Below are 27,285 nucleotides of genomic sequence, written 5' to 3'. Positions count from 1 at the left end.
GTCAAAAATCCAGTTTTCTCCATCGTTCATTGACAGACGCAGCTCCATATTCTTCTTGCCCATTGGGACATCCCAGAGCAGTATTTGCATGAGGGGTGGGAAAACAACGCAGAGAAAGAACGCAACCAGGTAACATGGAGCTCAACCAGGAACAACTAGAGCTCACCTAGAAACAACATACAGCCTCAAAGAGAATATTTTCTCTTTTAAACAGCAGCCTGCAAAGCCTTGCGGCCAAAAGAAGCATCCGAGGATGCCAACACATCTACTTTGTAGAATCTTGTGAATGTGTGCACAGATGACCAAGTTGCCGCCCTGCAAACTTGCATTACTGACGCGAAAAGCCCAAGAGGCATTCAGCGCCCTAGTAGAATGCGTCTTTACAGGGAAAGGTGGAACCTGACCCTTCAGAGAAAAAGCCTGTACCCCTGTCTGCCTGATCCATCTGGATTAGGGCTGCAACTAACGATTATTTTAATAATCGATTAGTTGCCGATTATTTTTTCGATTAATCGTATAAAATAAAAAAACTCAATATGCCTTTTTTTTTTCATTTATTTAAAATAATAATGAGCAAACAGAGTGTAAGTGTCGGTTCACACTTGTGCGATGCTGCAAGGCTGCGTATTCGCAGCCTGTTCCTGCATCGCATCTGCACAAGAGGCAGTTCACACTGCCATATGCGATACGCAGGGGTGTCAATTAAATGTTAACGACACCCCCAGTTTGATCTCATATCGCAGTGCGATCTGACAGTTCGCACAGGATCGGATCGCACAAGTGTGAACCACTGTGCGATCCGATCCTGATGCGGCTGAAAAAAAAAGGGTCATGTGCGACTTTTGTGCGGGTGCAGTGCGAATCAGCGCACCCGCAGTAGTGTGAACCAGCACTTAGTGCCGGTTCACACTTGTGCGGTTTGCGAGATCGCATGTAATTTGGAGCCCACTGCTCCTAAATTACATGTGATCTCATGTGCGGATGCGAGTTCAGCCATACACTTTGTATGGCTGAATTTACAGCGCATCCGCAGCAAACTCGCACATGAGGCATTTTTTGAGCCGCCTCAGGATCGGATCTCACAGTGGTTCACAGTTTGCGATCTGACAGTTTGCACAGAATCGGTGTTTGAAGAACAGACTATACCAAATTAAGATCCCACGGAGGTAACGGGGGTCTCGCCATATGGCAAATGCCTTTTTGTATAAAAGTGCAAACCAAGGTATGCATAGCTAAAAGGACGTTGGAAAAACACAGCCAAAGCCAACACTTGGCCTTGATCGTGCCCAAAGCCAACAGCTGTTCAACCCCTTTTTGAAGAAAGGTCAAAATCCTAGCCACCAAAAAAACACGGAGGCTGCACCTTCAGCGATTCGCACCATGAGATGTATAATTTCCACGCACAATGATAGATCTACCTAGAGGTAGACTTTCTGGCCTTTAACAGTCAGAATCACAGTGTCAGAAAGACCTCTATCCTTCAACACCTGGCTTTCAACAGCCATGCCGTTAAAGCCAGCAACTGTAAAGGAGGATGGAAGATCGGCCCTTGAGACAGCAGATCTTCCCTGAAAGGAAGTCTCCAAGGAGCATCGGCGACCGACCTTACTAGATCTGCGTACCAAGACCGGCGAGACCAGTCTGGGGCCACCAGAATGACCGGAATGCCTTCCGACTCCATTCTTCTCTTCTACTGTCCAGGACCCCTGGACACACAGCTTCCCCAGCACTCCTTCCCAGCTGGGCAGGCTGGCGTCTGTGGTTACCACAGTCCAATACAATGGAAGGAAGGACTTGCCCTGACGTAGTGCTAACGAGTGAAGCCACCATAGAAGAGCAGTCTTTGTGTCAAACGAATCATAGTGTCCAAGGACTTTGGATCTTTGTTCCATTTTTACAAGAATTTCCCTTTGTAAGGGTCTCAGGTGGAACTGAGCAAAAGGAACCGCCTCGAAGGTTGACACCATCAGACAAAAGGCCCACATGCAAGTCCGCAGAGAGGACAGATTGCTGGATAACAGCAAATGAATCACCCCCCTGCGATTTTTGCAGCTTGTCTGGGGGAAGAAAGTCCAGAGCCCAGAGTATCCAGTTTTGAAGGATGGTACCAGGGCAGATTTTTTGAAATTGATGTTCCAACCCAACTCTTGCAGAGTCCATACAGTAATTGTCAAGTCTCCCAACAGGGCTTAATGCAAGTCTGCTCCTAAGAGGAGATCGTCCAGGTACTCCAGTACCGTAATCCCCCGTTGTCGCAGTAATGCCAATACCGGAGCCAACACATTGGTGAAGACCCTGGGGGTGGAGGAGAGACTAAAGGGTAACGACACAAATTGATAATGCTCCTCTCCTACAGCGAAGCAAAGAAAAAATGCTGGTGTCCAGCATTAATAGGGATGTGTAGATATGCGTCCTTGATATCTATGGAGGCCAAAAAGTCTCCTTGGTGTAGAGACACCACTACCGTGCGAATGGACTTGATTCAAAACTTCTGTACCGGCACAAAGCGGTTCAGAGCCTTGAGGTCCAGGATTGGAGTACTTTGCCTTTTTTCCTGGGCACAGTGAACAGGTTTGAATAGAACCCCTGAAAGCGTTCCCGAGAAGGAACCAGCATAATCACCCCTTGCGACAGCAGATCTTATACCGCCTCTTGTAGATCCCTAAACCGGTCTGGAGATAGGCCTAGATTAGACGGGAAGAACCTGTCCTATGGTCAAGACTGGAATTCGATCTTGTAACCCGATCGGATCAGTTCCTGGACCCATTTGTCCTGAATCAAGAAGTCCATGGTTTCGGAAAGAAGCAAGTCCCCCCACCCCAGAAACGGATGAGGGCATCCCTTCATGCAGATGAGGATTTGTCCGCATATCCAGATTGGCTTGTTTTCGGCTTACCCGACCATGTCTTTGTGGAACCCCAAGAAGACCTGAATGGCTTAGCTCCTTTCTCCTGTGACCCGGAGGTATGAAAGGGCCACCCATGAGCACTAAATGAAGGCCCCCGTCTATTACCCGGTGCCTTGCCCTTGGTGGAAGAGTACTCTTCCCACCCATAAGGTCTTTGATCAACACATCCAGGGAGGATCCAAACAACCTGTCCCCTGTAAAGAGAAGGTCAGAAAGAGACTTTTTGGAAGCCTGGTCGGCAGACCGGCTTTTTAGCCACACCATGCGTCTAATAGCAACCCCCACCACAGACACTTGCTACCAGTGGAGCCGCATCCAGCGACGCATCACATATATACAGAAGGGTTTGGACCATTTGGTCCATTCGCTCTATCAGACCCAAGGAGAGATGCTCTGTTTCCAAGTCACCTTTTAGAAACTTTGCCCATTCTATTATGGTCTGTGACACCAGAGTGATCACAAAGGCCATTTTCAGTATTGAGTCCGCTATCACATGCAAATGGCAGGACAGAGAATCAATCCGTCTATCCACGGGGGTCTGTAAATACTGGGGACTCCTCAACCGGAACAACAGTAGACTTGTTTGTTTAGTCTAGAAACCGGATGATCCACCTTTGGTGGTACGATCCATCTAGCGGATACTTAGGCACCACTAACATTTGTTAGATGCGCCCTCACTGTTCATTGACAAATGTTGTCAAAAAGTTCAGGACAGGGAAAAACCTTGCCTGACTTCTGGGATTTGCGGGTGGCAAAAGACACCCGCATCCCTGAAACTGTATAATCATCCGCCATTTTTAAGGTTTCCTGCACTGACACCAAGTGCCTCCACCAGCACGCTTTCCCGTGTGGCTCCCGACGAGGATACATCCTCCTCGCCATCACCCCAGTAACATACCACCAAAACGATATGGAGGGAAATAGGAACTTTCACTGCAAAGAGAAAAAACAATCTGACACAGGAACAGGAAAAACCTGGGTCATGTACTAGAATCACCCTAGCTTCTCCCTTGCTGTCCAGCAATCATGGACTTCAAGAAAATGTCCGCCCCATGCATTCCTATGGGGGAGCTACCAAAACATGGCCGCCCATGCATTACAATGAAAACATTTTTTCATTGATGCAGAGCGAAAACTACAGCAAAATGTCGGCCCCCACGGCACGTCATGCGGTCTTCAGGAACCCCCCCCACAGGGGGGGTCATTAGACAGAGGCATCGGGGGGGCCGCAGCGGCCGCAATACATCCACCCCCCTGGGGTGGGAACCTGCTTGGGGGGGGCCTACTATCACAGAGAGGCCAGGGGAACTCAGGAATACCAGAGGTGGTTGGTGGTGCTGACGGCCAGGGGGGTACGCTGCGACTCAGGGCATCCCAGGTCGTGTGCGTCCCGGCAAGATGTTTCACTCCCAGGCCTGCCCCCGTCCATAGGGGAACTGTCGTGGTGAGGCCTAGTGCTGGACTATAACCTGCGCACGCTCGCTGGCCGGGCTGGGAGACCTTAAGGATCTAGCATATTCAGTCTGAAATTTAGCCGGCTGTCGCTTGTAGTTCCCTCAGGAACAACTAAAAAATAAAGTTTTAAAAAAAGGTTCCCAAAAAAAAAAAAAACAGCTAAGACCAAAGTCCCAGCAGGGAACTAGGTCCTACTCCTAAACTAGGCAGAAACAAACTGAAGGCTATAGCAGAGTGTGTGGGTGTATACCTGCAGGGACTGCCCCATAGGCGTGGTAAAGTTTTTTCCTGCCTAATGTCCTACTCTTGTAGGAGGCAGCATAACCCAATAGTCAAGAAGAATATGGAGCTGCGTCTGTCAATGAACGATAGAGAAAAGCGTTTTTTTTTTTATAACTATACACAAATATTTTGTATTCCATTTCAATTTTAAATTAAATGGGTTGTTTTACAAGGTGATTGTTTACAATCACTTTAATAGGTGTTGGACAGGCCCTTTGAAAAACTAGTAAACACATAAGTATCATTTATTGCCTCTGGACTATGGGAAATTATTATTCTTTTCCTACTTTGAATTTCACATAAACAAGACACACAAAAAAATGTAAATTTTTCATAACTGTGCTACTGTGTTCTATAAAACAAAAGTTTTTTTGTTTTTTTTCCAATCTAATATTCTTTCTCACCTTAATAAAGCCCCATATTCCACTAGTAGGTGCTTCATTGAGTGGAGTGTGCACCCGAGGATCGTCAGGCTCCTCTGGAAAAGTAATGGGTGACCCTGCAGTACTAGCAGCATGTTGTGTAACAGGATTTGGCAGAACTACAATACAGAGAAAACATATTAGAAACATGCTTTTCATACATCCTAAACTAGCCATACACGTTACAAGCAGCATTAAACCAACACAGCTTTCAGTGTTATAGGATCACAGGGACACACTAAAATCATTTTTCTGATATAGATGGTCTTCAACACTGGCCAATGAAATGGAGACTGATGGTTTAAAACAAAAAATGTCAGACATATGCAGGCTGCCATTTATAGCCTCTTCCCAGCTATTGCTTCAGTATTTCCCAAGTGACTGTGACTTGGAACAAACAAATGCAGAGAATGGACTTCACTTGCTGCAAATTTCTGGGGTCTGGATCAGTGATTCTGCAGGTACAGCTGTCAGAGGATCAGAATTGAATCCAGGCAACTAGCACTTTTAGAAGACATTTAGTATATATTTCTCTAAAGTCTAGAAGAGGTCTTTAAAAACATTACCAATACTTGCTGCAAAAAAAATAAAAAATGATTCAATAAAAAATTACTTTATGTATTATAAGTTTAAAGTGAACCAGTATACTAGGGGAGAATAAAAGGGTTCACTTTACAGTATGGAGAACAAGGTAGCCATAGTTACCATTAACTTTTTTTTTCTTTTTAACTTCTCCAATCCACCACCAGCCTGTACAAGAGTCAAGAGCCAGTTTACCTACCAGTCAGTTAGATGAAAAACAGTAAGGTTCCACTGGTTGTGCAAAGTAGAAATTTACATGTGTGTTGTGCAAACTCCCCCACATGACAGCTCTAATGTCTGCATAATCAGGCATCAATCACTGAATTGTGGGGAGGCAGAACGAGTGTCATGTTCCCTCCTAACCACACTACCTGGTTCCAATAGGTCCATTTTGACCAATCAGGTAAATGAGCAACAGGTATGTGCGTGTTTTTTTTTACATTATAAAGTAAATTAAAACTGGAAGGGGGGGGGGGGTTCAATTTAACATCCATAATGGTTCAGAATACATGCTTCCATTCCAATGCACTAACGCATCAATGAATTCTGAATTATCAGAAGTGTCAGAAGCAGATTTAAAAAAAAAAAAAATAAGCTACATTTGCCACAAGCCATCAGTCACAAATAAGCTACCTAAAGATATGCAAAATATCCACATTCATATTTGAATTCTAAAAAGTGTGATGTGCAGTGTGGAAAAATGCAGCCTATCAACATTTTTCTACACCGCACTGCATGTCACTGCACAGCAACACAATACACTACTATGCAGGGACATGAAAATGACACCAACTAATTTTGAAAAAAAAAAAAGTGCGATGCTCCAAAACTCTGGCACTACTTGCTACTAATTTGCATGTTCTCCCTGTGCGGTGTGGGTTTCCTCCAAAGACATGCTGGTAGGTAAACTGGCCCTAACATTTGTATTTTTGTAAGCTCCTTGAGATCAGAGACTGATGTGAAATGTACAATACATGTAAATAGCTGCATAAATTGATAGAGATATCTATCTTGCACCATCATTCTATATATTTATTAAATAATTATACACATGCCCTAACCAAAGAGAACTCGCTGACAACACTGCTTGAGATTTATGTGAAGCGGAGGCAACAAGTGGTCAGTTCAACCAGGAAGTTAGGAGCCAACCAAAATTTCTAGAAGGAGAAGGATCAATATGTATTTTTGCAAAAACAAAACATAGGGAAATTATCATCATGCATTGCATGCAGAGATGTAATGAATGTTTTTTTTCCTTATCCATATATACAGCAAATTTTCTATAACTATAATGATACTAATAAATCTCTACTTTGGTATGAATAGGCTGTGATGCAATCTGGCTCCATGATAATTGTGCACTTTCAGCATGACCAGAATTGTTTGGTCCTGTGCCATCTGACAGCACCTGTTGCTCTGCCTTGTGGGAATAAGCTTATTATCACACACACACACACTTCTGAAACTCACTGCTTTACATTATACAAGTAGGCTTAGTGCAAAAAAATAAATTAAATTATTTTCTAGCTAGGATTACAGTCATTACCTACCTTTGAAGTATAATATATACATTTCATCTAATCATTTTCAAAAATAACAAAAATTATTTTCAGATGATTGGGATACAGGAAACATCTTGTAGCAGACGAGCATTTTGCAAGGCTCTCAATGCTTTCCCAAAGAGTAGTTTACTCTGAGAAATTGATGGAAGCAGCTTGAAATTCATAAAAGATCATACTGCCGTTTTCCATATTTGAAGAGTATGAGTAATACAGTAGAGTGTGTAGGGTGGACACACCTGGGAGCTGTGTAGTCCTTTTGTGCCAATTTTTCCATTTATTCATTTACTCCATGCCAAGTAGCTACTTTACCTAGAAGAGCGACACTCATTTCCTAACCTGCACTGAATGAGTTTGTTTAGTGAAAAATACCTTAACACCTTACACACCCCCACACTTTGTCCATGTAGAGTGACCTTTACTGTTGAGGGGGCAGTAAAAATAGGTGGTTAAGTTACGCTTTTACTGTTTCCCCTTTAGGCTACCAAGGAATACTCCATATGTGGGTACACATATACCATGGCTGTGATACTGGCGCCCTCCCCTATTCAAGTAAATTGGGCGATTCCACATGTATGAGCCAAATGCTAAGCTTGCTGTTGCAGTGCACTATTCCCATTGCAAAAAGTCCATTTGGCTGTGAGAAAAAAAAAAAAAAAAACAGGCCATTCAAGAGGTGGTAGTATTACCACCTACTTATGGTGGGTAGGAAAGTGCGCTGATTCAATATAGGGTGTGCTGCTACCTTAGAGTGTATGTTGTAGAATATGTAAAGAAATCAGGTGCGCTGCCCTAGTGCATATGTGCAACATACAAAATGATGCAAACAAATAAACCAAAAATGCAATAATAATGCAAAAAAATGAAAACGTATGCAATTCGTGTAAAACAAAAAATGTCCAGAAGGTGACTAGTGATACACCAATGTGCAATAAACGTCCATGTTATAAGTCCATAAATAAAGTGCAAAAAATGGTGACATAAACTTCCAGCTTGGGGAAAGGTGAACTGTGATTGGAAGGTGCAAAGTCCCACCACCAGCTTGGCCTCTTACCAGAAGTTAAACGTTAAGGGCATATATGAATATGACCGCTCCAAAGGTCATGCTGCCAGGTAGAAAAGTTCCCAGAAATACAGAAGGCACTCTGACACACTCGTGCTCCCTAGACTCTTACCGGACAAAAGCCAAACAAGAAGCCTGGTTCTATGGTGATGAGTGGTCCTGCCGGGGGTTACTGGACTCTAGGATGGCTGATGTAGTTGCTTGTGTCCAAGAGGAACAGACCCAGTCAGAAAGCCTGACGAAAGAAGATCCTGCCAAAGGTGACTAGACTCTGATTGGCTGCTGTAACTCCTTAGTCTGGTTGACCTCAATAATAGGGGACACAACAGAGGGGACCGCAATAGTGCATTACCAACAGTAGATATTTATTAAAAACAAATGGTTGCACTTACAGTTGTGAAGACAATAATAGCGAGTTCCCTCACGGAGGAGCTGTATGGCGGGGTCCGCCTGCAGTGCGGACCGCTGCCTGGTCTAGATGTGATGACGCGGCGCCTCCTCTCTGACGCGTTTCTCCCGATAGGGCATCCACTTAGATAGGAGGTGGATGCCCTATCGGGAGAAACGCGTCAGATGGGAGGCGCCGCGTCATCACATCTAGACCAGGCAGCGGTCCGCACTGCAGGCGGACCCCGCCATACAGCTCCTCCGTGAGGGAACTCGCTATTATTGTCTTCACAACTGTAAGTGCAACCATTTGTTTTTAATAAATATCTACTGTTGGTAATGCACTATTGCGGTCCCCTCTGTTGTGTCCCCTATTATTGAGGTCAACCAGACTAAGGAGTTACAGCAGCCAATCAGAGTCTAGTCACCTTTGGCAGGATCTTCTTTCGTCAGGCTTTCTGACTGGGTCTGTTCCTCTTGGACACAAGCAACTACATCAGCCATCCTAGAGTCCAGTAACCCCCGGCAGGACCACTCATCACCATAGAACCAGGCTTCTTGTTTGGCTTTTGTCCGGTAAGAGTCTAGGGAGCACGAGTGTGTCAGAGTGCCTTCTGTATTTCTGGGAACTTTTCTACCTGGCTGCATGACCTTTGGAGCGGTCATATTCATATATGCCCTTAACATTTAACTTCTGGTAAGAGGCCAAGCTGGTGGTGGGACTTTGCACCTTCCAATCACAGTTCACCTTTCCCCAAGCTGGAAGTTTATGTCACCATTTTTTGCACTTTATTTATGGACTTATAACATGGACGTTTATTGCACATTGGTGTATCACTAGTCACCTTCTGGACATTTTTTGTTTTACACGAATTGCATACGTTTTCATTTTTTTGCATTATTATTGCATTTTTGGTTTATTTGTTTGCATCATTTTGTATGCTGCACATATGCACTAGGGCAGCGCACCTGATTTCTTTACATATATTACCACCTACTTGCCACTCTGTAAAAAGCAATCCACCACGGATCGACAACATAAGTGAAGATGAGCTCTTAAGCCCCCGTTCACACTGGGGCGATGCTACTTCGCACCGCGCCGCGACCTCGGAGCGGCCGCCACGGACTTCATAACATTGAAGTCTATGGCGGTCGCCTCCTGGTCGCCCCAAAGAAGCTCCGGACCCTTTTTCTGAGTTGGAGCGACTTGTGTCGCTCCTATCAGAACGGGTCCGCAGCTTCCCTATGGGAGGCGACCTGCGGCGACCTGTGAGGCGACCAGGTCGCCTCACAGGTCGCCCCAGTGTGAACGGGGGCTAAAACTGCAAAAAAGGGAATTTACTGAGAAATAATCCTGCTTGTCAGGTAAATACACACTTTAGAAATATAAAACACACAGGAACTAAAAAGAATTACTACATCTTGCAAATAGGATTCATCAAATGTTTTGGAATATATTTGCATTTTCACAACAAAATCTAGCCTTTTATATATTATCAATAAATGTAATAACTCTCTAACTGTAGGCTTTAACAAGACTTCATCTTCAAACTATCACTGCCTGTTCTTTACAATTTCTAACTTCACTGATGCTGGCAAGTATAGCTTTCTCTATACTCCCGATTTTCTCAACAGAAAACTTGTGGTTTGACTACAGAGCAGCAGAAGGAAAAGTACAACAGGTCCACTGGATAATTTTAATACATGCGATACACAAGAGATACGCAGGTGAGAGGATAGCGAACAGAGGTGGCACTTGGGATGAAGATAAGGATCACTTACACCCATCTCTGAATTTTATGGTGAAGGGACATTGTGAATCACAGCATTAACTCATTTATGTTTTTTGTGGACAAAGTTTACCACCTTTTCTATTTGTACACATTTATTATAGAATTGTGGCACTGAAATTATGTTGGTTAGATCATATATTTTGTTTTGATATGAATATTTAGGATATATGTTTTTTCAAGATCATGTATTCTAAATTGCAAGAAGATTTAGTCAGATTATGCAGTGTTGAGTTATTTTAAATCACAATATGTGAATATTGTTTGCATGCTTAATTCTGATAATTACAATATAGACAGCGCAACACCTTATTTCATTTTATATTTCATATCACAGCTTAGGATGAGCTTTTTGGTATATAGACAAATATATATATTTATTATCTATCTCTCGCTAATATATATATATATTTATTATCTCTCTCTCTCTCTCTCTCTAATATATATCTATCTATCTATCCAAGAGCGCGAGAATTCAATTTTAAGCTTTTTGACTACAGGGCAGCAGTCCTGTCATTTCTCCACAACCTCCTATCCAATCACAGAATGCTTTGTATTCTGTGAAACTGTTCAAAGAGTACAAAGCATTCTGTGAACGGACAGGGAGAGGTGGTGTGGACAGGACCTCTTCTGTGTAGCTGAGCTGTAAGCCTGCTCTAGGAGCACTTCGCAGCAGTGAAGTTGTAATTTGTAAAATAAATAAAAAACACAGGCAGCGATGCAGGAAAATAATCCTTATTACACTGTTTGTAACCCAGCAGATTTTTAAAGGACAACTGAATAGAAAGTAATTCTTTTTCTTTAAGAACTACATTTTAGAAAAAAAAAAAAAAGTCAATTACAAAATAAAAACAGAACCAGGTACATATAAATATAAAATCGTATCCAGGCGTGAAGCATGATATTTTACAATATAAATATTAGGTTAAAAAACACTCATATCAATGTCCCTGAAATAATAATTGTCTATGCTGCCACATAGTAAGCAAATACATTCAAAGTTATGATAGAAAATAGCACTGGTCACTATGTGGGTGATGTTCCAACACAATGGATATTAAAAAAAAAAAAAAAAAAATAATAATAAAAAACAAAAATAATAAAAAACAAAAAAATATATATTATATATATATATATATATATATATATATATATATATATATATATATATATATATATATTAATAAAAACAAAAAATATATATATATATATATATATATATTTATTTTTTTTTTTTCAGGTGGCATAGTCTAAAATAAGCTACATTTATATTTCAATGATAGGAAACCATACATTTATAGCAATTTATAGCAAAGCAATAGGTTCTCTAACTTTGATAAAAAATAAATAAGAATCAACATAGCAGCCTGTTACTTGGGAGAAGAAAGGAAGAAATGTGAAAGAACACAACCTGAGACAGGGGGTGTAGAGTATGTTGGCATCAAAGGTGTTTGTGGTGCTCGTCCAGCATGACCCTTTGTGATATCGTAGGTAGAAGACATTGAAAATCCTGTGACAGGAGGACCCATAGGTGGTGGTGCTGCTAAGCCTGGAGCCGGTGTAGAGCTGAGAGGAGGAGGTGGAAAAGAAGCAGGAGAGGAGAATGACGGCAAAGGACTGCTGAACGCTACAGGTGCAGACGTGTGAAGAGGAGCGGATAGTACCCCTGGGGGAAGAGGTGGACTTGCAAATGGCAGAGGAGCAGAGGTTCTCATGGGAGGAACAGAGGATGGTGGAAGAGGAGAAGAGAAGGTAGGAGGAGTGAACGACTGAGAAGGTGGAAAGGATGGACCAACCAAAGGACTCGATAAAACTGGAAATGAAGAACAGAAACAAATAATTATTTTCAACACATTTGTAGTTCACACTTTTGTACACTGTAAGAAAATATGAGTGTAACAAGACAATTCCCTCCCTCCTACCCTTAAATTGTTCACCTATTTTCCTAAATCCAGCTGTAAATAAAGAAAAATGGGACAGGATTGGGAGGGGCCACATTGTTCTATGCAGTGATGTAGTCTGTCCCTTGTGTAGGACATTTTAAGAGGGATGTCTGGAAAGCCTATGACCTCTAAGCTAAGCAGCTTGCAGAGATAAACCATCATAGGCCCTATTGCTTTGCCTACACAGCCACTGACTTTTATGAAAAAAGTCAAAAGACACAAAGGTTTGAAAGTATGAATGAATGTATAAAAAAGAAAAAAAAAAAAAAAGGGTTCAATTTTAAAGCCCATGTCAAGCAAAAACAAAATTTCATTTTGGACAGAGCTGGAACAGTTTGAGCCTCTGTCAGGTGGCCATCCGTGTCTCTACAGGGGCAATTTTTCCATCACCATCTGTCCTCAGGAGCATAAAAATGCATATAAATCCCTTCTGCAGCAGTCATGTTTTTCCAGCCACTAGCCTGTCTTTGAACTCTTCGCTTTACTTACTATCCCGGACATATGAGCAGCTAGAGTAATCAATTCCATTTCCAAGCAACAAATCCTACCTGGTGGAACTGGGGTGGCCACAGGTGTAGCAACACCAGTCGATGTTCCAAAGGTACTGGGGGGTGGCGTACCGGGAGGTGTTGTCTCAATGCCACTCTCTTCCATCATTTTTTGTGGTAGGGCACTAAAAAAAAAAAATAAATAAAATAAATAAAAAAAAAAAATAGTAATACTGGTTACTGAACAGTTTAACAAATAAATTTTTGTACAACATAGTACAACTTAAATTATATACAAGTGATAGTCTAATGTAAACTACAGTATAGCTGTACATTTTTTAGCCTCTGCGATGGACAAGACACCTGAAATCATGGAAGGAGAACAACAAGATGCTAACATTCCTGTTACGCAGATGTCAAGTTTCATTTAGGCCCCTCTCACACTTGTGCGACCTAAAAGTCGTGCCATTATGACTGGACTTGAAGCAATGTCTGTGTAATCTTGAGGTCTCGACCTCAAAATGTATCAAAGTCTGACCAAAGTAGCACAAGGACTACTTTGAAGTCATTGCAACTTGAAGTCTCACAGATACCCAAGCCTGTGAGGAAAGAGAGCAGCAATACTGCTCTCGGGCACAGCACTGGATTTAAATGTGGAGCCAGGCAAGTATTATTTAGAGGGGGGCTTGTAGGAAAGGATCACAGAAGGTTTTTTTACCCTAATGCAGAGCATGAATTAAGGTAAAAAAAAAAGTATTCCTTTAAAACCACTTCTGGACCGGAAGGATTTGCCCCCTTAATAACCAGGCCATTGTTTGCAATTCGGCACGTTGTTACTTTAACAGATAATTGCGTGGATGTGTGACACTGTACCTAAATTAAATTAATGTGCTTTTTTCCCACAAATAGAGCTTTCTTTTGGTGGTATTTGATCACTTCTGCGATTTTTATTTTTTGCGCTATAAACAATAGAGCGATAATTCTGAAAAAAAAAAAAATATATATATATATTTTTTTCACATTCTGCTATATAAAATTCCCCCCCCCCCCCCAAAAAAAAAGAATGTAAAAAAAAAAAATCAAAATTTAACATTTTAGGCCAATTTGTTGTCTGCTACATATTTTTGGTAAAAAAAAATTGCGAAAAGCGTATTTTGATTGGTTTGCGCAAAAGTTATTGCGTTTACTAACTATGGGAGAGATTTATGTAATTTTTATTGTCTTTTTTTTACTAGTAATGGCGGCGATCTGCGATTTTTAGCGGGACTGCGACATTGTGGCGGACAGATCGGACCCCTAACTGACATTTTTGACACTTTTGGGGGGACCAGTGACATTACTACAGTAATCAGTACTAAAAATATGCACTGTTACTGTAATAATGACACTGGCAGGGAAGGGATTAACCCAGGGGCGATCAATGTGTACCTAGGGGCGTGTTTCTAACTGTATGGGGGATGGGCTTTTGAAATGATCACAGAGAGACCTGTGATCCTATATAGAAGGATCACAGGAGCTCGGTGATCATTCCAGAGAGCAGAACAGCTGAGCGTTCTCTCTCAGCGGGGAACGATCGCATGTGGCAATCGGAGCCGCCTGTCCCGGGCATCGGAGCCCCGCTGCCAAGTGGGGGTGGGAGCGCCCACTCACAAAAGGGGGAGGCTGGGAACTAGGGTCCCCTTGTTAAAGGGGGCTTCCAGATTGTGATAAGCCCTCCCGCCTGCAGACCCCCACAGCCACCTGCCAGAATTGTGGCCAAGAGGCCCTTGCCCCCAATGTTGAGGGCATGTGGCCTGGTATGGTTCAAGAGGCGGCTAGCCACCAAGCCGCTCGATCGCCCCCCCCCCCCCTTTCCTGGACTGCTGTGCTGCATGCTCGGGTAAGGGTCTGGTATGGATTGTCATTTTCTTCATTTTTTTTTTTTCTCCATTGCCAACATTCTTTTTTTTTTGTTTACATTCAGCTGACGAGTCATCGGTTGTTAAGGACACGGCAGCCGGCTTTAAAACCCGCTCCTTAACAACCAGCCATACTTCACACAGAATTTGAATCAGGCAATCAATTGTCGTCTGATTTGAATTCTAATCGTTCAGAAAGTTTGAAATTCATTAGAAAACAAAGAAACCAAATAAAATGAAACAAATGTTTCCGTTCTGCAAGTCTAGCAACAAAACAATCACATTGGTCTAAGCCAAAGTGACAATCATCCAAAGTCACATCAAAGTTGCAGGGTAACGAAAAATCAAACAATTTTGCAGTCACGCAAGTGTGAATGGACTCTAACAGGACTGTCTTTTTTCCCTTATGTTTATGCACTGCACCTGTGTAATTATCTGTTTATCACTCTGGGTAAATGGACTGATCTATATAAAAATATTTTAGATTTGAGCAGACATAGATAGGAGGAATCAAACCCACCTTCTTCTACATCTCAGAAGCTCGGATGCTGAGATTCCTGTGCAGCAGTATGTGTTTCTATACTCTTCCACAAGGCCACAGGAAAGATGTCACACTAACAGCTCACCTCCCTGACTATATGTTTCTTCTACACTACACAATGAATCAATGGACGGTGACACCATCATTTAGCATACCAAGAGCTACAGATGTTGGGTGTAGGTGGAAATTCTTGGTGGAGGTATCCTGTAAGTGCAGCCCTCAGGAGATAATTGATGCCAGCATCTAGCCCCAACGCTAAACCACAAGATATTGTCCATTATGTACAGGCGGTGAGGGATGGTGTGTTGGTGGGTTTACAAAGTAAAGCAGAGCTGACCTCTTTTTTAAATGTCAAAAAAATGACACTTTATTAAATTCTATGCACTGCAGGGTGCTGCAACATGCTGTGGTGAATTGCGCTGCATATAAATTTGCCATCTTGGCATTTTTGTGCAACACACCTCAAGTCAGCATCAAAGTGTGAACATGGCACATAGTAAACAATTGCTTTCTATGTGCCCTTGTGTGAACCTGTGTTGACCTCAACAGAACAATTCCTTAAAGTGATATTAAACCCAAAAGCAAACATTTTATTGCAGCTGAACATTTCTTACATGTGATGGCTGCATTTGTTGTCTTTTTTTAAGCTTTCTTCTACTTTCATCTAGGGATCTGGCTAGTAAGTCTTTTGTCAAAAAAGCAAGTTCTCTTCCAGATGTATCAGTTTACAGTGATGAGACCATAAAAAAAAAAATAAAAAAAAGGGGGAGAAAACCTGTTGCTGTAACTGCTTAAAAAAAAGTGTGAGCTGGAGTTCAGCTTCCCTTTGTTATTGTGTACATCTGCTAGTCTAGCAAATATTCCACTCCCCCAAAACTGACAATGATGGCTGTCCAAATATAGAATACCCCTCCCTGTGCTCCTTCATCCCGAGTGGGGCACTCTAATACAGGAGGCATGTTACTCGACAAATCTCCAAGTGAAAAAAAAAAAAAAAAAGGGGAAAAGAAAACAAATGCAGCCACCACATCTAACAATTGGTAAGCTGCAATACTTATGCAGCTGTCAGCCATTACACCAGTAAGTTTTGCAGTGGGCGATTATCTTTCTGATTAGCGGCTAGGTCACTTTTAGAAGCAGTGGGAGTGGTCAAGAGATCAGATCATCTCTCCTCACTGCCATGATCTAGGAGGCCGGGAGTGACGTAATGACATCATTTCTGGTTTAGGGTGGATGTAAAATTTTTTTTTTTTTTTTTTAGAGCATCAGATTAATAGGTGTGTTTTTTTTTTTTAATTTATTGATCAGATGCTTTTAATCTTCATAAAGAGGACCTGTCATGCTTTGTTCTTGCAATATCAACAAAAGATCAAAATAAATTGAAAGGAATAGTGTAAATATCTATTTTTAATACACTTTAAAATAAAAATTATATATATATTTTTTTTTTTTTAAAGTACCTCCTCACACATGTGGGGTATTGCTACAAGTAGAGTCCAGATTGGGAAGACCACTCCAGGTGGGATAGGTATCAGGTGCCGGTCGGATCCGTAATCCAAAGCCGTATGAGACAAAAAGAGATGACCGCACTCCGATGTAGATCAAATTGGAGTACGTTTATTCCACATCAAACAATAGGCAAAACTTAAAAACATCACACTGAGTGCAGGACAGAAGAGGTAGACGCGTTTCACGACTAGAGATGTCGCTTACTCATTACCAAGGTAATGAGTAAGCGACATCTCTAGTCGTGAAACGCGAAATAGTTTTGCCTATTGTTTGATGTGGAATAAACATACTCCAATTTGATCTACATCGGAGTGCGGTCATCTCTTTTTGTCTCAGTATTGCTACAAGTGTTATAGCAAGATCAATCATTCTAGCGTCGGACGTCCTCCGTAACTCTAAATTGGTAACCTGTAAAAATAATTAAACCATCGCCTATAGAGATTAAGTATTTAAAATTTTTGCCATTTCATGATCGTGTGCAATTTTAAAGCGTGACATGTTAGGTACCTATTTACTTTTGGTGTATTATGATTATTATTATATAGGATTTATATAGCGCCGAAAGATTACGCAGCGCTTTACAACTTGAGGGTAGACAGTACAAATACAATACACTTTAATACAGTAGGAATCAGGGGGCCCTGCTCATTAGAGCTTACAATCTAAGAGTACCCATTTACTTTTGGTGTATCCTCATCTTTTATATTTTAACAAAAAAATTGTGTTTTTTTGCATTAAAATTCAGTAAAAAATTTTTTTTTTTTTAAACAATTGCGTTTGAAAAGCCGCTGCACAAATACCGTTTGACAAACAATGGCAAAAAATGCCATTTTATTCTCTAGGGTCTCTGCTACAAAATATATATGTAGTTTGGGGTTCCAAGTAATTTTACGGTTTTGGGTTTAGTATCACTTTATTGGCCCTGTAGCATACATTCCTGGCTGCAATGCTTTGCAGGCTCAAATGCAAAAAAAAAAAAAATAATAATTATAAATGCACATTGAACTGGGATGAGCAAACAAAACAAGCAAAAAAAAAATCTAACAGGAGATGTATATTCTTCCTTGAATCTTGGTGTGCTTTGTGTATTTCTTCCAGATCCGTACAGTAATCCAGTATTAGACTTTCTCTGTCCAGGAGATCCGGTAATAAAGACCGGTCACTGCTGCTCTCTCTCCTTGTGCAGGGTGACTGGTCTTGTCTCTGCCCCCTCCTGTAGGTTTCCACAGGCAGCCTGTAGAGGGTGGAGCCTGCTGGCCCCTCCCACAGCTGTGATCAGGCTATGTACAGCACAGTGATGATGTCACTGCTACTTTTACAAAGTCATATCTGGGCTTGCTGCACACAAAATTGATTCATAGCCTTTATGGCTATTAAGGAATGGACTTACATAGGAATTATTGTGCCTAGAATTCAGATTTAACTAAATCAATATGGGAGCATTTATTTTTTCCAAACAGTACAGCACTGGTAAAGCGGTATAGATCTCAGTAGTGCATTATCTCAATGCAGGCTATCTCCGATCCCCCTACAGAGTTGTGTTGCTGCATCTAATTTCCTGTCCCAGTGACAACAAGGACAAAACACTTATTTATAGCTGAATGGGGAAATGCTGTCTCCGTTGCAGTTTTCAGCTCACTTCCTGTGTGGGTGACAACACATTGAGAGGAGATGTGCCCAGTGTCCTTTCTGTATATGAAATGTAATGCATGGTGTGCTCCTCCATGTCAGTGCTGTGCAGTATGTGGAATGTATAGCTGGAGGAGAGATGGGTGACACGCCTGCCTGTACTGTCACACAGGATGCACTCACCTGCAGTATATCTGTATAGTACAGGAACAGAGGCTGGGGCCCTCTCCGCCGTCCTCTCTCTCACTCCGTTCCGCTCCCCGCACACACAGGCCGGTGTAATATGTCCGCCGCCGATTTGCTGCTGACGGCAGCGCTGCCACGTAACCCGGACTGGGCGGGGAGAAAGCTGGACCGGGCCGGGGGGCGGAGCCACTACAGGCAGGGATTCCCCCAGAGTTGGATTGGAGGGCGGTCCGGTGGATGCTGGGAGATGGGCGGGGTTGGAGAGGAAGCGCTGGTTGCTGGGTGTACACAGGGTTACCTGAGAAGGATGTTGGCTGGGGGCGGGGAGGGGTCAGAGAGTCAGCGCTGCTTTTATACTTCCGCTTCTTAAAAACTTCTCAGAGAGAATGTTTGCCTGTTGAATGCTGGAGGATGGAGAGCAGGAGACGCACAAGAGCTCTCCCGGAGCTGCAGAGTCCTGTCTGCTGTGTATGGGGGATAGGAGATATTTGTTCCGGAATTCTGTAGGGCTCCTTCACACTGAATACTCTGTGTCTAAAGTGAACCCCCCATAACGCCTTGATAAAAATAATGTTCTTTAGCAAGGAACATACATTCCACATTAATAATTGTGCTACCAAAATTAGTATGTGCTGTAAATGGCCTCCAGCATTGCTCCGGTTTGCCATTTTGCTGAAGCCCAGAGCCGCTGAACAGCAGTAAATCATAAAGCAGAAACTCAATTTAACAGTTTAAAGCTAAGTTCCAGCCTAAAAATATACTTTGCAGCATCAGTTAGCTTAACCACTTTACCACCGGAGGATTTTGCTGTCTTATGTCCAGGCCACTTTTTGCGATTCGGCGCTGTGCGACTTTAACTGACAATTGCGCGGTCGTGCGACGCCGTACCCGAACTAAATTGATGTCCTTTTTTCCCCACAAACAGAGCTTTCTTTTGGTGGTATTTGATCACCTGTGCGATTTTTACTTTTTGTGCTATAAACAAAAAAAGAGCGTTTATTTTGAAAAAAATAACAATATTTTTAACATTTTTTTTATATGAAAAAAATGTTTTGCCCAATTTGTTTTCTGCTACCTATGTTTGGTAAAAAAAAGTCACAATAAGCGTATTTTGATTGGTTTGCGCAAAAGTTATTGCGTTTACTAAGGGAAAGATTTCTGTCATTTTTGGTGTTTTTTTTTTAACGAGTAATGGCGGTGATCTGCGATTTTTTTTTTGCGGGACTGCGACATTGCGGCGGACAGATCGTACCCTTGACTGACATTTTTGACACTTTTGGGGGTACCAGTGACATTACTGCAGTAATCAGTGCTATAAATATGCACTGTTACTGTAAAAATGACACTGGCAGGGAAGGGGTTAATTTTATTGGAGAGGGAGGGGTTAATGTATGCCTGGTGCTTACTGACGTGTGTGGGGGGGAGGTGACTGAGTGACACAAGGACATATCGCATGTTCAGCTACGCTGAACCCTGCAATCTGTCACTCCTTGTCACTTAGGAGATCGGCCCGCTCTGTTTACACAAGCGGGCGGATCTCCACACTCGATTCCCCGACGGTCGGGGAAGAGCAGCGGCGATCGCCGCCACTCCTCCCCTAGCCCGACTCCCGCTGTGACTGAAAACAGCGGGAGCGCGCGAGCACCGCCTACAGGGGGAGGAGTCCAGCGACGTAGGTCTACGCCGCTGGACGGAATCGAGCCACTTTGCCCTAGTACGGTCAACGTGACCGGTCGGCAAGTGGTTAAAAAAACCTGAAAAATAATTGGATAATTAATATTTTTTTTAGTTTCACTTACCTTGTTTTTAATGAAAATAAACGTACCTTCCTTCCTCTTCCTCCTTGTGCGGCCACGGCCCCCGATGTCACTTCCTCCTTTGCATTACGTCCTGGGAGATAAGCATCATCAATCCCAGGATGCAATGGAAACGGCCGGCTGCTATGAGTGCCGTTTGCAATCTACAGCGCATGCGTGAGATTGCGATCGGCATTCTGGGTAGCCCAGAACCAGGAAGAGGGACACAGCGGGGGACACCACGGCTTCAGATGCCCACACCGGAGATGGCCGCGCTCTGCAATCAATTTTAAAGGTAAGTATTTATCTTTATTCAGTAAATGTAATGTGGGGTTAGTGTTAGGGTAATTGGGGATAGTTTAGGATTAGGGGGGTATTTTTAGCTCAAAAAAAGTGTATGTGGCCGGAACTCCGCTTTAACCACTTGCCGAACAGCCGCCGACAGGTTCCCGCGAATCGCCATACCTGTAAGGCGGTCCGCGGGAGCAATTCTGGGGGCACACCCACTCAACAGCGGGAAAGCTGATTCACGGGGTCGGTGGCTGTGATTGCCGCCGGGCACCCGCAATCGATCCCCATGAAGGGAGAACGGCGGTCTGCTGTTGTAAACACAGCAGACTGTTCTCTCTGGAATCAATGCAGACCTCCTGTGTTCCTCCTATTTATGAACACAGGTCTCTGGGTTGATTCCATAAGGCCATCCTCCTCACAGTTAGAAAAAAAATCTTCCGGTCCAGAAGTGGCTAAAAAAACAGTTCCATTCCTGGAATGCCGGTGTCCTGTCAGAATAGCGCTACCCATCAGAAAATGTAACAGCAAAAATTCCTGAGTGCGCATGCACCATGCATTCCAACATGGCCGCTATACGTTTCAATAGGTTTTCTAATCTGACATTACACGAAGCAGTGGCAGACATCTTCTTACACCCATGCAAGTCTTCAATTTCACACTTATTTTAGCAGTATACACATCATATATACTGAATCACAGTATGACATTTGCATTATTACGTGTGACATTAAAGACTTGTCTGGGTGTAAGAAGATGTCCGCTGCCGCCTTCCTGTTCTGTCAGATTAGGAAACCTATTGAACCGCATAGCAGCCATGTTGGAACGCATATAGCATGCGGAGTAAGCAATTGTGTTTGCAACTTCACTTCCATTTCATTTTCTGATGGGTAGCGGTGTTCTGTTAGAACATCGGGATTGCTAATTGTCACATTTGCTTATGTCTTCAACCAAACTGTCCCACCATCAAATGATCACGTGCAGCACCATGGCAGTTGCAGATCAAACAGAAGCAGCATACTTAGCTGTATGGAATAGGAGGGTTTAGGCCCCTTTAACATTTGTGTGACCTGAGTAGTGCCGTACCGCAAAAAATTGCCTGGTCAGGAAGAAGGTAAAACCTTCCGGAGCTGAAGTGGTTAAACAGTATAGACACCTATTTTTTTACATATCTATACCTGCAAAAGGGACCAGAATGAAGTGATCTAACAGGACTTCATTTTATGACTAAAGTTCCACTTTAACCACTTCAGCCCCGGAAGGTTTCACCCCCTTCCTGATCAAAGCATTTTTTACAATTTGGCACTAGGCTAATTTAACTGACAAATGCGCGGACAACGCTGTACCTAAACAAAATGTACGTCCCACAAATAGAGCTTTTTTTTGGTGGTATGTGATCACCACTGGGATTTCTTATTTTTTGTGATATAAACGAAAAAAGACCGAAAATATTTTCTACTTTTTGTTATAAAAAATATCTAACTCAATTTTTGTCATACATTTAGGCCAAAATGTAGTTAGCTACATGTCTTTGGTAGAACAAATTCTCAATAAGAGTATATTTATTGGCTTGCACAAGAGTTATAGCGTCTACAAACTGTGGTATATATACTGGAATTTATGCAGCTTTTACTTTCTGACTGCCTCTTGAGGTGCTAAAATGGCAGGGCAGTACAACCCCCCCCCTCCCCCAATTACCCCTTTTTGGAAAGTAGGCACCCCAAGGAATTTTCAGAGAGGCATGTTGAGCCCATTGAATTTTTCATTTTTTTTGTCACAGGTGTTTAAAAAATGACAAACACAAAGTTGTCATTGAAATGATATATTGCTCACACATTCCATGGGTATATGTGGAATTACACCCCAAAATACATTCTGCTGCCCTTACTAAATGCGGGGATACCACATGTATGAGACCCGTCACCGCCTTCAGGATTTCAAAGGCGTAAATTGCTAATTTCACTTCCTCACTGCCTATTACAGTTTTGGAAGCCCTGAAGGTTGTACCCCCCATGACCCCTTTTTGGAAAGTAGACACCTCAAGCTATTTGCTGTGAAGCATGTTGAGAATATGTTATGTTTTGCTACTAATTGATATATTGCTCCCACAGGCCATGGGCAGGGCCGGTGCTTCCACTAGGCAGCCGCCTAGGGTGCATTGCCACCTAGGGGCGCAGCCACGAGTCAGCACTCATGCTCCATCATGAATGATCCTTGTGAGCTGAGGAAAGGGGCGGCAGTGGGGGAGGAAGAAGGGACAGAGGAAGATGCCAGGTGTCTGGGGCAGTGGCAGAACTACCAGGCCCTGGCTTTCCACCATTGTTGGGGGAGCCCCAAGGGGCAGGAAAGGAGCCCACCGGAGTGCTAGTTGCATAATGATCCTCTTTGTCCGGAGCTGAGCAGCCAAATCCCTGGGCGGGAAGTGACTCTCTAATCTGAGCTGGTGGGCAGCCGTTCATTTCCCTGGGTCGGTATTAAGCAGGGAGTGGAGGAGAGCTGAACCTGAGCTCGGCACTGGAGGGCGGCACCTTTACTGGAGCAGAAGCGACGTGGCAACGGGATGGTCTGAGGATGTTGGTGATGAAGGATGTGCGGAGCTCTCTGACTGCTGCTTCTCCCTCCACCAGGAGCCGGTTGCAGCTGTGGTGAGCACTGTGGTCCAGGAGAGGAGCGTCCTGGGAGAAGGAATAAGCAGGATCATGGTGAAGGAGGGGAGAGTGCAGGTCACTCTCTTCATACTGCCCAGTAAGTGTCCCCAGAACAGGGAATCAGGGTCCCTGGTTGTGACATGGAGTATCCCTGGTGTGAAAGAGAATTGCGGTCACCGGGTATGCCATGGGGAATCTGAGTCACAGGGTGTGACATGGGGGAGAGGGGTCACAAGTTTAACAGGGGTTTGGGGTCACCAGGTGTGCCATGAGGAATTGGGATCCCTGGGTGTGCTGTGGGGGATTGAGGTCCCCAGGTGTGACATGGAGGAACATCAGGGTCCCCAGGTGTGACATGGAAAAACATCAGGGTCTCCGGGTATGATATGGAGGAACATCAGGGACCCCTGATGTGACATAGAGGAACATTGGGATCACTGGGTATGACAGCATTACACGGAGGAACCATCAGATCAGGGTCACTGGATATGACATAGAGCAGTTTTTAACCCCTTCCTTTTTTATTTTTTTGGGGGGTGCAAGAAGCTGATCTTGTCTAGGGTGTAAAACAGTCTAGCACCGGCCCTGGCCATGGGTATATGTGAAATTACAGCCCAAAATACATTCCAAAATCATTTAAGTGACAACTTTGTGTAAAAAAAGAAAAATAGTAATTTTTCAGAAACCTATATTGATGGACTACTTCCAATGATGGGCATACATGCAATGTTCTTTTTTTTTTTTTTTTTTTTTAGCCCATGGGTTGAAACAGAAGAAACAGAAGAAAAAATAGAACCTAACAGATTCCTCCATTCACATCAATCAATGTGGATGAAGAAATCTCTGCCAAGAAAAGTGAAAAGAAAAATACATTCCGAAGCATAGGGGTGATCCACACTCTGTCAACACCAGCCCCTATGCTTCCCCATATATGCTCTTTTTTTTAACTGTGGTGGTGAAATCACCTCCTGCAGCACTGGAGTCACTGATTTACCGTATTTATCGGCGTATAACACGCACTTTTTCCTCCTAAAAATGGAGGAAAAAGTAGCAGTGCGTGTTATACCCCGATATAAGAAAAAAAAATGTGCAGAAAGCACTAGCAGCGCCGAGAGGTTGAAGGGGGCGGGCAGCGGCGAGAGGTAGAAGGGGACGGGCGGCGCCGAGGAGAAGGGAGGACCGCTGTCATCGGAAGTCCCGCCTCCTATGCCGACGTCAATCATAGGCGCCGGGACTTCCGATAACAGCGAGTCCTTCCTTCTCCTCGGCGCCGCCCGCCCCCTTCTACCTTTCGGCGCTGGATGCTTTCTGGACAAGTAATTTCTTTAGTGGCACTGGCGCTGGCGAGGCTGCAATAATGGGCGCTGGCGAGGCTGCAATTATCGGCGCTGGCGAGGCTGCATGTAAGAGCACTGACGAGGCTGCATGTAAGGGCACTGGCGAGGCTGCATGTAAGAGCACTGGCGAGGCTGCATGTATGGGCACTGGTGAGGCTGCATGTATGGGCACTGGCGAGGCTGCATGTATGGGCACTGGCGAGGCTGCATGTATGGGTACTGGCAAGGCTGCATGTATGGGCACTGGCGAGGCTGCATGTATGGGCACTGGCGAGGCTGCATGTATGGGTACTGGCAAGGCTGCATGTATGGGCACTGGCGCTGGCGAGGCTGCAATTATAGGCACGGGCGAGGCTGCATGTATGGGCACTGCGCTGGCGAGGCTGCAATTATGGGCACTAGTGCTGGCGAGGCTGCATGTATGGACACTGCGCTGATGAGGCTGCATTTGTGGGCACTGGTAAGACTACATTTAATTTTTAAAAAAATGTTCTGAGTTCAAAGCTGTTTATTTTAAATTTCAGCTTTTTTCCTGAAATTTCTGCCCTAAAATTTAGGTGAGTGTTATACGCCGATAAATACGGTATGTATGCTGAAAGCAAACCCTGTTGCTGTCAGAATAAACAGATCAGTGCTGCAGCTCAAAGGCGTACCTGCAAAGCAAACAATGGTTAACAATACAACACAGTAACAATAAAACATTACAATATAGCAGTATAGTATACAGTACAGTAAAACTGAAGAATGGCATACCTGCAAAGCAAACAATGGTTAACAATAAAACACAGTAACAATAAAACATTACAGTATAGCAGTATAGTATGAAGTACAGTAAGAACAGAACATTACCTCAAAAAATTGACAACTATTTTTGGCTTTTTTATTTTCTATTTTTTAATTTTTTACACTTTTTTTTTCTTTTCTTACACTTTTTTTTTGTAACTTTAAAAAACTTTACACATTACAGGCTAGGGTCTTTTAAAAATGCAATAGCACCTCTAATATCTAACGAGACCCTGTGAATGTGTGCCCTAGACTGTGCCCTGCTTTACCCTATACTAATAATCCACTAATGTGTAGAAGCGACGAAAACAGTCCTGGATGCAGAGACCAGGTTGACCAGGAAAAGGTGGGACAAAAATAGCAGATGTCATGCCTATATCCGCATTTGCTACTGACCCATCTTTTTTGGGGTGCTCTTTGGGTAGGGGTACCAAGGAGGACATCCAAAAAATGCCTCTCACTGCATCCGGATTGAGAAATTGGGTCATAGCACCTTCTGTTCTGGACTGTGATGACCTCTCTGCAATTTTAGGAAGGATCCACTTCTTCCATGTGCTTTGTATAGTAAATAAGCATTGAACAAAGCCAATTGGAATAAATATACAGAGACTTTCTTGTACCAGCATCTGGCCTTACAGGCAAATAAGTACCAGTCCCCTCATCTGGTTATTGAAATCCAACCCTCCCATGTTAAGGTTTTAGTCGTGGACACAGAGGGGCTTCTCAACAACACCAGTCGCCATTGCAGTTTGGACTGTCGTATCTGTGTGAATGGAAGACAGAACGAAAATGCTCTGTTTGTTCTTCCACCTGACCGCAAGCAATTTATTGCATTTTAAGCAGGTTCTCTGCCCGGTCTAAGTGAGACATTTACAAGCCATTGAGGAAATCGAATAGATCGCACAGTGCCAAATGTGCCAATTCCAGATTCAAAAAGGTGTCTAAAAAGTGGCACGTCTGTGTAATAATTTTCCACGTACAAATGGTACCCTTTTCCAAATAAGGGGACATCAAATCCCCAACCAATCTTGCCACTGCTTCCTATGTACTCTGGGCAGTTGGGGGGCTCCACACTGATATATTTTCCCTCATAAACCTGGAAACTCCATGTATAGCCTGTTGCCCTGTCACAGAGCTTATACATCTTGACCCCATATTTGCCATGCTTGCTGGGGAGAAACTGTTTGAATACAAGGTGGCCAGAAAACTTAATCAGGGACTCATCTACACCTGGGAACCCTGGTTGAGAAGGGTTGCACTAGACAATGATAACCTGTGGCGGAGAATGCCTCTGCTGTAATCCACAATTTCAGTACCCTCCAGCAGTCAGTTGAAACACTATAGCTGTGATGTAGTAACCAACTAGTAAAAGAGGGAGCGAAAGAGATGAAGGGCAAAAGGAAAGCAGAGGAAAGAGAATGTAAGTCTGCTGGGAGTGTGTTTGTGATGATCACTATCCAAGCAGGATGGTCTAGCTATCCAGATCAGATGGTCATTAGAGAATGATCAAGGTCCCTAGCTAAATAATGTTCCATCCAAGGAGTTCAAACCTCATGCAAATGTACATAGTTTATCATTAAAAATCACAGACATCTTTTCATTCAGGAGGTACCATGCCCTTTTGACCTGTGCCACCTGTGGGTGGAGGACAGTACTCACTTTTATAATTTATATTATATTTTTTGTATAGCACAGAACAATTATACTATCATATTTACAGCAGAAGTCAAACCTTGGCGTTATGACAAAGAAAAGGATTGGTTTCAGTAAAACCACTAAACAGTGTGGCTT

At 43.3% G+C, this 27,285-nt stretch overlaps 1 protein-coding gene across 1 annotated transcript in view; it reads right to left on the bottom strand.

Moving 5' to 3' along the window:
• PRRC1 (proline rich coiled-coil 1) overlaps nt 1-18,740 on the bottom strand; it is a 36,017-nt gene extending 17,277 nt beyond the window's left edge. Inside the window, exons 1-4 of the mRNA XM_082243185.1 lie at nt 18,640-18,740; nt 12,940-13,064; nt 11,860-12,261; nt 5,050-5,186 (exon numbers count right to left, since the gene is read on the bottom strand). Of these exons, the coding sequence (XP_082099311.1) occupies nt 5,050-5,186; nt 11,860-12,261; nt 12,940-13,048 (648 nt within the window). The 5' untranslated portion in view covers nt 13,049-13,064; nt 18,640-18,740. The remainder of the gene's footprint in view (nt 1-5,049; nt 5,187-11,859; nt 12,262-12,939; nt 13,065-18,639) is intronic.
• Nucleotides 18,741-27,285: the final 8,545 nt, after the last annotated feature.

The sequence above is a fragment of the Pelophylax lessonae genome (assembly GCF_965119305.1).
Source record: "Pelophylax lessonae genome assembly, chromosome: 1".
Classification (NCBI taxonomy): domain Eukaryota; kingdom Metazoa; phylum Chordata; class Amphibia; order Anura; family Ranidae; genus Pelophylax; species Pelophylax lessonae.
This window is presented reverse-complemented; position numbering and strand designations above follow the sequence as displayed.